This window comes from Solanum lycopersicum, chromosome 1 (assembly GCF_036512215.1).
Source record: "Solanum lycopersicum chromosome 1, SLM_r2.1".
NCBI lineage: Eukaryota > Viridiplantae > Streptophyta > Magnoliopsida > Solanales > Solanaceae > Solanum > Solanum lycopersicum.
The window spans coordinates 4,530,149-4,543,433 of NC_090800.1; the positions used below are offsets into that span (position 1 = coordinate 4,530,149).

The 13,285-nt window shown below is 29.3% G+C and overlaps 1 protein-coding gene across 1 annotated transcript; it reads right to left on the reverse strand.

Moving 5' to 3' along the window:
* Positions 1-8,010: 8,010 nt before the first annotated feature.
* LOC101266440 (protein CURLY FLAG LEAF 1) lies at positions 8,011-9,748 on the reverse strand. The gene is made up of 2 exons (XM_026029722.2): positions 9,092-9,748; positions 8,011-8,540 (listed from the first exon to the last, which is right to left on the reverse strand). The coding sequence occupies exons 1-2, from the start codon at positions 9,341-9,343 to the stop codon at positions 8,166-8,168; spliced, it is 627 nt and encodes a 208-aa protein (XP_025885507.1). The 5' UTR covers positions 9,344-9,748; the 3' UTR covers positions 8,011-8,165.
* Between the last annotated feature and the right edge of the window lie 3,537 nt (positions 9,749-13,285).

Below are 13,285 nucleotides of genomic sequence, written 5' to 3' on the forward strand. Positions count from 1 at the left end.
TTGTAACATATAATTACCACAATTATCACAAACATACGGATTCAATAAAGAAACATAACCACACAAAAAAAAAATCACCTAAGCTTGATGTCAATTAATTTATCAAGACTCATATATGCTAAATTTATAGCTCTTTTAATCAACTTTTAATATTGAGATAAGTTCTAAAGTATGTTTTTTTTATTTGGTATTAGAGTCCAACATCCCTGTCTCACACTTTTCATTTTCAAAAACTTTAAAATTTTATATAATTACATAAATGTTAAATTGATAGATGTAACATATTTAAGCTAGAAGTTTCATAAGTTCTTGTTTCTTAAATTCCGCGAGGATTCAAGTTGTGTCTCATATACTAAAACAGAGTTTGTATCTTTTTATATACTGTTAGACATGTTTAACAATTTTTTAAAACAACTTTTCGAATTGAGTTAAATTCTAATTTATTTTTTTTTATATCAGAGTCAAACATTTCTGTATCATACTTTTCACCCTCTAAATTTTAATAGTTTTGTAATTACATAAATACTAAATTAATTAATTAATAGCTACAACATGTTTAAGCGAGAAGTTTCAAAATTTCTTATTTGTTTCTTCAATTTCGTGCAGCATTCAAGTTATGTCTCATAAATTTTAAAAAAAATCCTTTTATATGTTTTTAGATACTTTTGAGTCAACTTTCGAATTGAGTTAAAATTTTAAGGTTTTTTTCTTCTTTTATTTGATATTAGAGTTGGACATTCCACTATTATATTTTTTACTATCTCTAAATTTTCCGTGAAAATATTAAGTGTCTCGTATTAATTGCGAGAATGAATTATTATCTTCTTATAAACAATTCTGACATCATAAGTTGTGTTTAATTTTGGAGCTGAGGACATGTCAATTTTCTCCCACGCAAGAGTCCCTACTTATCCCATAATGTGACTTCTCTATCTTACTTTGATTCTTTCATTCCAATTAATGACACAATGTTGCTGCAAATGTGACCAATTTGTGCTCTTTTCATTATTGTGTGAAGTCTTAGAACCACTCATTAATTAATGGTTATTTTTAGAGGCGGGTCTACGAGGAAGTGAAGGTTTTCATCTAAATTTTCTCGTTAAAAAATTACATTATATATATAGATTTTCTTTTTTATGTTTAGTATTATATTTTGATTTTGATTTTGATAACACAAGATTTGTAGAGGTTGAATTAGTAGTTTAGAGATTTAAATTAGTTCACGTTGAGGTTCCGAGTTTAAATTCCAATACTAGATTTTTTATTTTTCGAATTCCTATATTGAAAATTTTGAATCCTCTAGTATTTTAGGGGTCAAAATTTAAAATTTTGTTTGTCATCGAACTCGTAGTCCTCATAGTCACACTCCATGACGGAATCTGAATTTTTACTTAGGAGATTCATAATATGAAAAGATAATTACTTGACCAAGGTTCAATATCCACGATATATACATAAAAATAATTTTAATCATATATAAAAATCTCAGACCTTGTTTATGTGCTTCATCATTTTTCTAATACAAAGACAAAATCTAATCAATAGTCATTGCGTTTTTCTGAACCTCCGTAAGCCCTAATTTAAATCCAGGAATACTACTCCTATGACCGATCTATCACCCAACTTGACTTCGTTCATTTAAAAAAAAGAATAACCTCTTGTAACACGATGTAGTCTTCAGTTATAATATTCGAACGAACAAACTCGTAACTGATACTCTCCCCCGTTTAACCAACTTGACTAGTAAAAAGAATATTTGTGTGTGTTGGGGTTGGGATGTGGGGTTGGGAACAATGCAAAAATGTAGAGAGGGACGTGTCTATAGTGAGTACATGTTGTCTCACTCTATCAACATCTACGAATATTAATATATTGGCCCCCAAACATCGATATTTCTCCATCCTTTGCTCTGCCAAAACTCTTGCACCTTTCTGTCTAGATTCCTTTCTCCTGCTAAATAATATCACCTTCTGCCATGCATATATGCATATATATATATATATATATATACACACACATATACATATATACATACAAACCTAAAGTAAACCAAAAAGTTTCTTTTACCTCTCCCTTGTCCCTTTCTCTTCACTTTCTACCTATTTACAAACCTACTTACCTACTAGTAAATATATATATTATATATATAACTCAACAGATTAAAACTAATTATGATACTAATTCTGCTTCTTCAATGAACGGTCTTGTTTGCTAGACGCTACATGCGTGTGTGTGTTTTGGGGTTGGGGGTGGGGGGGGGGGGGAGGGGACACAATCTATAGCAACTAACTCAAATTATACAGAGAGGCGGACCCAACGTGTAATTAGGAATGATAAATAGGTGAGTTGGATTGAATATGAGCTGGTTAAAAATGATTCTACTCGATCGGTCCAAATTTGGTGGGAGATTGGATATGAGCTGGTTAAGAATGACTCTACTCGATCGGCCCAAATTTGGTACGAGATAGAAATAGGTTAATTGATAATAATCTAAATAAATAATTCAAATTGTATAGAGAGGCGGACCCAACGTGTAATTAGGAATGACAAATAGGTGAGTTGGGTTGTATATGAGCTGATTAAAAATGAATTTATTCCATCGGTTCAAATTTGATAAGGGATAAAAATAGTTTAATGGACAATAATCTAGTTAACTAACTCAAATTATATAGAGAGGCAAACCCAACGTGGAATCAGGAGTGACAAATAGGTGAGTTGGGTTGGATATGAGCTAATTAAAAATGAATATATTCGATCGATTTAAATTTGATACGCATAAAAATAGATTGATCAATAATAATCTAGATAATTGTAGACTAATCAGGTAAGAACATAAGCTAAAAGTCAAAATAAACTTAAACTTGGTGGAAAAAGTTATTTTGATGGGTTTGAAATACTTTGAAGGTTAAAAGTGTATGATCTATTTTTTTTGGGAAATTTTTCAAAATGTCAATATTTTAGCATTTAAGAGGACTCATTAGCAACAACTTCAATATTTAGTAAAAATGTCATTTTAGTTTGTTATGTATGTTTTTATTATTTATTTTTATTTAAAGAATATAATTATTTAATAACAAAAAGAAGAAAATTAAGGAGGGGAATATTTCAAAAAAAGGAAGCATCCTTAATTTTCTTATCAGTTATATTTTCAAATAAAATTTAAATTTTGTTTTTTTTTTCTCCAGAATTTTTACCTTTTTAAAATTATATTCATTCCACAATATATTCTTATATTTATTATAGTTTTTTATTAGTTTGTATTCATTCCAATAGGTATGCCAAATTTATCTATATAGTCATTTAAGAAATATATTTGTATTTTTATATATTTTTTCCCTATATAGTTATTTTTTTCTTCAAAAATCCTATATGTATTCATTTCAATATGTATTTTATTTGTATTTCTATTTATTCTAGTTTTTATTTAGAATTTTGTATAATAATATATAAAATACAAAAAATTAGTATGATGAAAAAGTGAATGAAATATAAAATTGAAAAGAAATAATTGAATATTTGGTGTACTCATTCTTAAATAAAATACATAACTAGTTGAAATACATTTAGAATAAATACAAATTAGAAAAAAATATCAAATTCAGTTGACATACCTTTATTAGTTTGTATTCATTCCAATATGTATGTCAAATAAAATGTAGCTATTTAAGAAATACATTTGTATTCGTATATATTTTTCACTGTGTATTTATTTTTCTTTTCAAAATCTTGTTTCCTTTTCTAAGGCGTATTCATTCTAATATGTCTATTATTTGTATTTGTATTCGAATACAAATAAACTAATAGAACGTTGTTCTTCTTATAAATAAAATACATAACTAGTTGACATACATTTGGATGAATACAAATTAGGGACAAATACAAGATTCATAAACCATACAACATGAAATTTTTAATAAATACAAATATTGATAGTATACATAGTGATTTGAATACAAATTAAGAAAGCATACCAAATTCTAAAAAAAAACTATAAATACAAAACAAACTAATAGAAAATTGTTCGCGATCTTCATCGTCTTTTTCAAGATCCTCACGAGTAGACAAAGATTTTACATTTGCGTTCTGAATTTGAGGAAGGTTTTGCACACCAATGAGTCATGTAAATGTTTTTACCATCTTTCTTCCCTCATTTTAGCAGCGGATCATACATTATACACTATTTGTTAAGTAATAAATAAATTAAAGGATGAAAAATCACCAGAAATTGGTTGATTAAGATGAATACCTCTAGTAAGCCTCTTGAATTCAGCCATTGGAGAGTAAATCATAACGAAAATTGAAAAATACAAACAACATTTTTTTAAGATTTAAACAAAAATAAAATTAGAAAAGAAATATGAAAATAGGATAAAGATTAGAGATACCTTAATCAAAGGGATTCTTGTTGATTCAATTTTGGATTAAAAAAACAACCAAAATATATGGCAAAAAAATATTTGCAACTTGAATGTTGGAGGAAAATCAGAAAAGATAACCATAAGAGAGAAAAAAAATTAAATGGAAGAGAGAATTAACAATTTGAAAAGATAAATATGAAAGAGAATAATTTTTTTTTAAAAAAAAGGATATATAGAATTAATTGAAAAAGAGAGATAAAATAGGAAGGAAATTGGGACACATAAATTTTTAAAAATAATGACATTTTTGACATTATTACTAATATTTATAAAGTATGAATATTTTTACTAAATATGTTATTTATTTTGACTAGTTTACTAATTTTTCCTTTTTTTTTATCCATCTTGATATCCATTTTTTCTTAGTGGATAATATTAACATGTGATCCATTTTTAAAAAGTCGGTCATCAAATAAATAAACTTAGTAGCTTTAATTTTGAACCTACATATTTTAAGAAATTCAGTATTTATAATTATTTTAATGTGATTTCATATATAATATATATATATATATATATATATATATATATATATATATATATATTTAATGATTTAATATTATCTATTGTCATTAATGATAAAAAAAAAAAAAGAAGCTAAATGCTACATTTATTTGATTGAATGTTATGTTGCTTACCTAAAATAATTAGAAATTAATTCTTATATATATTTTTTTAATGGTGCACCTATATTTTAGAAATTTAAAATTTACCTCTACCATTTTTATTAAGTATATATTATTATCTATATATGCGAGAGATCACATCCACCAAATTAGGGGATTCACCGTTCATTTTAATTCAATACTTTTTTAATGTTTAAACATAAATTTATATTAAAAAATTAGAGCAAAATTATCGGTAATTAATAAATATGAACTCAATAACTTTTTTTTATATATATAACTATGAACATCTTCAAACACTAAGAATCATATAATGTTAATTTGGGCAACTTTCACATATAGTAAATAAAAGAATTCATATGTATGCTATAGCAAAGTTTGTATTATTGCGCTCCATAGCAAACATAGAAATTGTATGATTCGCTATACCTATACAGTTGAAGAAAATTGTATAAAACGAAGTGTATAAAACAAGAAAGAGAAAGACACATGGGCAGAGAACTGTATAAAAACGAAGTGTATAAAATGAATTATATAATTATAAGTGTATAGAACAATTATATACAATTTGAATTTGTATAAAATGAGAAAGAGAGAAAGACAAAAGAAACTTGACAAGGAATATACAATTGAATCGAATTGTATAAAACGAGAAAGAGAGAAATTAGATAGAATTTAAAATTGTATAAAACGAGAAAGAGAGAAACGCAAAAGAAACTGGGCAGGGGAATATTTTTATTGTATAATTATAAGTGTATAGGACGAAAATATATGTACTTGCATGTGTATATTCAATTTTCTCACACTTTATACAAGCAGAAACGCAATTTATACATTTCGCTTCTGTTTGTATAAGTGAGAAAGGCGAGGGTGACAAGCGAGATTTGGGAGAGTGGAGAGCGAGATCTGGAAAAGGGAGAGAGGAGAACAAAAATATATGTATTTATACGATATTCTCTGCTTTATACAATTAGAAACAATTTTTGTACACTTGTGTTTGTATAAAAAGAAAGGAAGCGAGTGAGAGATTGGAGGAGAGTGGCGAGCGAGATATTTGGGAGAGAGGCGCCTGATAATTTTTTTCAAACGTTTGCTATGGAGCACAATTAAATCAAACTGTAACTACTCTATTTATTTTAGGTTATTAGTTTACTATTACATACAATTTCACATGTTAAAACTCATAAAATTAAAATTCTCAATTCAGGTCGGATCGATAATTTGTGATTACACCCTTTTGCTTTCTCGTGATCATTTTATTCCTTGCATTACGATCCCATGTGTTTGTATACACATGAATAGTATACAAACAGTAAAAACGTTACATTCGAAAATTCTGAACCAAAAAATTAAAAAACGAAACAAAAGACAAATTAGATTAAAAGTAGTTAAAATTTCAGAAAAGAGAAAATACAAAAGAATCTACACAGAGTCCTAAATAAAATATTAATTTTAATTACAATCATATAAAGTTACAATTATTAGACCAGGACTTCAATTAATCTTATATTAATTCACCGATTAAAGTTTGATTAAAAGGACATATATTTCAACCAAGTTGGAATTTTTCTTTCTGTTTTTTTAATCATAGTCATATCAATCAATTAATTAGAAAAAACAAATTGAAAACCCAAACCAAACTGTTTCAAATAAATAATAATAATACAGAGGGACAAAAAATATAATAATGTTCTGAAAAATAAAATTTTTTCTTAGTCAACTTTTAGGCATCCACTAACAAACATTATCCACGTCTATGCAATTTCATTTCATTAATTAAATAAAAAATAACAACCATTATAGTACAGTGTGTATAAAACCATTTGACTTTTTGACAATAAATAAATAAATATTAGAACATTATTATCACGAAAAAACAAAAATAATACTACTAAAATAAGATCAAATAGTGTGATTTGTCCCTTGAACTAGACCTATTCTGATTATTTCGAAAAGGTGCTTCTAGAAAGAAAAAAATAATTGTTATCATAAGAAATAAGTTGAGCACAGGACTAACATAAAGGTATATATGATTATTTCTTTTCCATTATTAGGAAATTCAACTAAAAAAAAATTGATTAGATGCTTAAGAAAATAAATCATAAAGTTTTAAAATTTATGTCTTCAAAAAGTGTAACCAAAAAAAATATTGCCCAAAAAGAACAAAATTTATTGAACTTAAAAGAAAGCAACATGTCACAATCATTTACCATTATCAAATCCTTCCTGTATATGGTTGACCTCATTGCTAGCTAGCACTTAAGAAAAAAGATCACCCCTCAAATAGTATCGGTGATTCTATGAGATAATAATTATTTTTTACTCATATAATTATACGAGAAATTCTCTCTATAGATCACGTATAACGTGTAGAGCTAGGTAGCGTTAAAGAAATTTGAAAACCCACTCCCACCTTCTTTTCTACCTACTTTTTTTTGTTTTAATCGCTTAGTACGAATTCTAACTCCATCACATATCACAAAAATCATATAGCACAAGAAAAGCAAAGAGTGGACATAGAAAAAATGAAGAAAATCACAAGATAAATACTTCTAAAAATTAGTGATTTTATTTTTTTAAAAAAAATACTCTCTCACTGATAAAAAAAAAACTTCCACTCTTCTTTTGATGATGATTCAAATTCACAATCTCCAAGTTCTACAAACTTCTACTCTTTCATCGTTGACTCAAATCCATATTTTCAGACCTCAGAATTAAAGATGACTCAAATCTACAACTTCAGAGTTATAAAAACTTTAACTCTTACAAACTCAAATCCATAACCGAAGATGAAGCGTACTTACTAATTTCATCTTCCAATTGATTACTCAATACGTCACGTAACTCTTTGATAATAAAGTGACCGTATGAGAAATCAACTCGTCCTGCATTGATCACAAAAACCATAAACCAAAAACCAAGGAGTACAAGCACATAGGGAAAAAAAAAAAAGTAGAAGAAGAAAATCACACGATAAATATTGTTTATAAAATAATTGGTTGGTTTGTCTTTTCTCAGAGAAGAAAAAACACATTTAACAACTACTACCAACGAAAACAAACTTCTATCAAAAAACAAATAGTATCTTCATCATGTTCTTCTAATTTTTTTTTTAATCATTTCAATTTTGATCATCAAAGTGAAGAAGTTGTCTACCACATCTTGGGCATTCCTCAACTTCTTTTGGCACCATGAAATACATCAAACAAGCCTTGCATCCACCCAACACTAGTGTTGGTGCTGCTAGTACTGATGGTGGTGCTGCCCTCCTTAAAGCCTCAGTAGTCAAAATATTGATTTGTGGTACTGTATTTTCAGCTCTTGAAGATGACAATGATGGCAATTCTTCTGAATAGGTTTCTTCACTATCATATGAGTTGTTATCATCATCGTCATCCTCGTCTGAGTACACTTGATCTTCTGCAACAACATTTGTCCTTGGATCTTCACTCACTCTCATCCCTGTCCTCCAGTTCAAATAGTAAATTTCCCCTGTCTGCAGCGGCAGAGTCAGAATTATCAGTAAAAACACTCAAAATACCAATTTTGACCTTCTGTATGCAGTGTAATTTTCTGACAAAAGACGGTCAGTCTCAATAAAAATAAATTAGACATTCGCAAGCTAATCCAAACATCATGGTTATAAAAGATGGGAGTAAATTACAACAATTTGTAAAAATTTCCTTACAACATATTTTTTTTTTTAAAAAAAAAAATGAGGAATTGGGAACCAAAAAAAGATTTTTCACATGTGAAGGAAATGGGGGAAAAAGATTCACCAATTTCAAAATGAGGAGTTTGTTTGTAATTAATTTTCATTCATTTTGTTTTGTCAATAATAAATGAAAGAGACCCAAAATGACAAACTGACCAAACATGAAAAAACAACAAGTATAAAGAGTAGTAAATGTAAGTAATAATTAATTATAATGAAATTAAATCCAAGATCTGGGGGCCTTCAAGGTTAAGAGAGCAATAAATGTCAAGAAAAAGACAAATAAATGGTAATACATACCCAAAAATAAATAAATAAAATTGTTATGTTACCTTCAAATCAAGGCATTGTTCCCAATGGTATGGAAGAGCAATTTCAGAATTGAGTTCCACAGTAGCATCATTTGAAGGGTTGTTGTTATTATTGAAGTTGGTGTTGGTGTTTCTCGATGAATCGGAAATCCCATCTGGCGGGGCGATACCTGCCGCGCTGTTGCGGCTGGTGCCGCCCCGCTGATGATGGTTACTCAGAGAACAATTTTGCAGAGAAGCTGTAATAGTAGCCATATTTGGCCCTGTCATCATTAGATCAAAAATACCAAAAATTTCCAAACAAATAATTTTTTTATATATATATATATATATGTGAGTTATATTTACTCCAAGAGAATTTAATTTGAGGGATTTTGATGATAATAAATAAATAAGTAGAGAACAATATGAATGCTACAGTAAAAACAGTAATTTGATAGAGAAGAAGAGAAGAGAAGGGGGAGAAAAGGGAGAAGAGACCAAAGAGAGTGGGAATCTTTTTTTCTTTGAAAGAAAGGGGCAGTGCAGTACAACTACCCCCACCTGATGATAGGACCAGTTTTTTTTTTCCCTCTATCTTTTCCTACTCCCACGCACACCTTATGCCTTCTCTACAAAAATAACCTCCAACCCCATTTTCCCTATAATCACAATCCCCACATGCATCTCATGTGACTCAAGATTTTCTTTTTTTTATCTATATTATATAGCATTGTTTGATTTCACTTATGGGTGTTATTGTTAACGGATCGGGTTGAGTCAGTTCGGTTCAAAAAATATTTAATTTGAACGGTTCAGGGTTGGGGTTGGTTATTTGGTTTGGGGGTAATGGTTCGAATTGAATAGTGTTGGGTTTATTCAGGAAAGTTAGGCATCTAGGGTTGGGTTTTACTAGATATGATTACGGACGATTTGGTGATTTGTTCAGGAATGACGTAATACTTCTAGGTTGGATCTGTTTTGAGACATTAATAGTTTAGTTAAGATCGTGCGGTTTTGATTTGGTGTTGAATCCACCTAACCCTCTCTACGTTGGTTCGATTCAATTCGATCTGGATTAGTTTGACCCATTCAACAACCTTAATTTCACTTATGGGAGTGTGTGGTATGGTTGGAATCGATTTTTGCTATAAGTTAATCGATTAAGGAGAGACATAACACAATCGAGTTGAACAGATTTTGAGCAATTAATAGTCTAGTTAAGGTTACCCGATCCCGATTTTGTTATGAACTCAACCTAACTATGGCCCCTCTACATGATTCGAGCTCATCAGGGAGAAATCGGCTCAGTCAGATTGGATCTGGATCACCTCAACCCACCTAACACTCTTGGTACCACTTGTTGGAGTGTGTAGTGTGGTTATACTCACTTTTTGCTTAAAAGAAAATCAAACTAATTCAACAATTTTATAGATTGATTCACTTTTGCGATCATTTTTCAATTTTACCAAATGATCAAATTTTACCTAGATCTTATTGATTTATTAGCATCGAAATAAAATATAGTAAATATAAAGCAACATCAATAGTGATGAAATATCAATTTTAAATTTAAGATCTGGTCAAATGATGTGTATCAATGTAGTAAGATAAGTTGTGAAATTTATTGTTATAGTAGTTGAATCAAAATAAATATTAGTATAGAGACTTACATGTTTTCTTCCTGGTAGAAGCAGAACAGGTAGAGCGTGCAGTGTGATCGGACTCATTTTTTGCTGAAAAGGAAATCATACTAATTTAGCAATTTTATAGATTTATTCACTTTTGCGTTCATTTTCAATTTTACCAAATGATCAAACTTTACCTAGATCTAATTGATTTATTAGCATTGAAATAAAATTTAGTAAATATAAAGCAATATCAATAGTGATGAAATATCAATTTGAAATTTAGGATCTGGTAAAATGATGGGTATCAATGTAGTAAGAGAAGTTGTGAAATTTGTTGTTATAATATTTGAATCAAAATAAATATTAGTTCGAGACTTACATGTTTTCTTCCTGGAGGAAGCAGAATTGTAGCAACCACGCCTTTTGTCACCGGCCATCGAAAAAATTCACAAAGAAGATATACTTTTCGATCCACAACCTAGATACCCTTACTAACCCTAGCAGTCATATTATTGTGAAAAAATAATGTTCTATTAAACACTTGTAATTATATATTTATACTGTAAAAAATAGGGTTTAGGAGGCGGGCAAGTTAATGGGCTAATTGGCTAATGGACTAATTAACATTCTTTATGGGTAGACCCGACTCAGTAGATGTTTTCAACAATCACAAAAAAAATTATTTGGAATCTAAAGAAGTGTTGAATTGACTAGTATATAGTAACACATATCAAATAAAGAAATAAATTGACACTAAATTGATTTAACATTTTTCTTTTTATGCTACTGGAGTTCAAGTAGAATTGAAGGAAATATGATAAATAAACAAAATTCAATTTTAAAAAACTTATAGCAAATACTCTTTAGTGAACTAGGGGTAATACTATCTTTCTAAATTACTTGAATCAATTGATGTTGGACTTTATCTCAACTCCGATCTCGATTCTTCGTGAGTGACATCCATACTAATTTTTTATGAAAGAATCAATTAACTACTAACACACATTACTGAATAACAAAAATGAAGTAGTTCAGCACTTAAAAGCAAGATAAGTTTCATAATTGAAAACAGTAGTCATCAAACATTGTAGAAGAACTCCCTAGAAACTTAAAATTGTGTACCAAAGTCAACATAGTCTAGAATACAGAGACATAACCCCAAAATAAAAGAACTAAAGAGAGTCTAAGTCCATAAGAATGAACTAGAAAAATAAGATGAATCCATGACAATCTGGAAGAACTAACTTGCCCTTAGATTCAGCTAACGCTAGGATTATAATTGAGGTGGCGAATCAACCGTTGAAATATGTCTTGTTAGGAAAAAAAGAACAAGTACAGTATCAGTACCAAAAAGTTATAGTGTATTGACAGGATCATCGTCTAGTTCCAGTATACAAAATATGAACAAGCAATCATGATTTAATAAAACAGATAACATACAACTAATACCACAATCATAAACATATATCAGTTTCCCAATACTCACCCTAAATTGACATTCAGAGTAAGATTATAACAAGTCAGTTTGAGGCTCTCATAAAATCCACACACAAACACTCAATGTACAATACATGTTACCCCAACCAACAATTAGTAATTTATGTTGGTGTGGTATCCGAGCCAATCATATAAATTTCTCGTACCAAGCGTAATACTCAAGACAACCATTAGTATGTACCGAATGGTGTACCCAAGTCAACTATGAGTATGTACCAAGTATGGTACCTGAGCCAACTGTGAGATATTTTGTATTGGACGTAGATTCCAAGACACTCATCGATCACATTATACAATCACAATGAATAATAAACATATTTGTAAACTCAAGTAAACATTCTTTGCATGCGATTGGCAAAATTTAGTCTTTGAAATCATACTATTTTCATTTTCCAAACAAAATATCACGCATGCAATACTAACCAAGCAGTTAACAAGCAAATAAACCATGTATAAGAATATAAATAACCATTACCTACTTGAAAGGATTCATCCTAAATATTTCCTGATCATAATCTAATTACCGACAATCCTTTCTCAAGATAACCCAACAATCATCATAAGATCAATACTAACTACATGAATCCATCATCAGCCTAAACCACAACAAACCACAAATTCAACTATTCAAACTTCGTGCATGAAGGAATATACTTGTGATCTCCCAACCATCTATAAGATATCATACAAGTAAACACAAGCCTACATTCTTAGGTAAAAAGAAAACATATCCTGTTGGAATACAAAGCAATTGTTGAAGAGTACATAACACGAGCTTCTCGAAATATGGGGGAAATTTTGACAAAAAGTTTAAAAGAATTTTGTGGGTTATGACCTCTCTTATGCCGAAATCCCTCTCATCTAATGTTCCCCAACTTAGAGATGCTTAAGGCATGGGGGGGTTTAAAATCACACTCATCTATTTTACCACCGGAGATGAGCATGAAAAATTAAAAAAACTCACGTTTATGAGTTATGTCCTCGTTGACTAATTTAATAACATTATCAAAGAAAATTAATTCAGTTTTAAGAATCAACGATTATTAGTCAGTATATAACCGAACTAAATGAGTTAGGATCAAATTCTACAAGGAGTGTCACATGTTTA

Excerpts from the sequence above, each read along its gene's own strand:
- LOC101266440 (XM_026029722.2), bottom strand. The coding sequence starts at position 9,343 with ATGATGACAGGGCCAAATATGGCTACTATTACAGCTTCTCTGCAAAAT. Across the intron at positions 8,541-9,091 it reads AACAATGCCTTGATTTGAAG|ACAGGGGAAATTTACTATTT; the intron begins GTAACATAACAA and ends CTGCCGCTGCAG.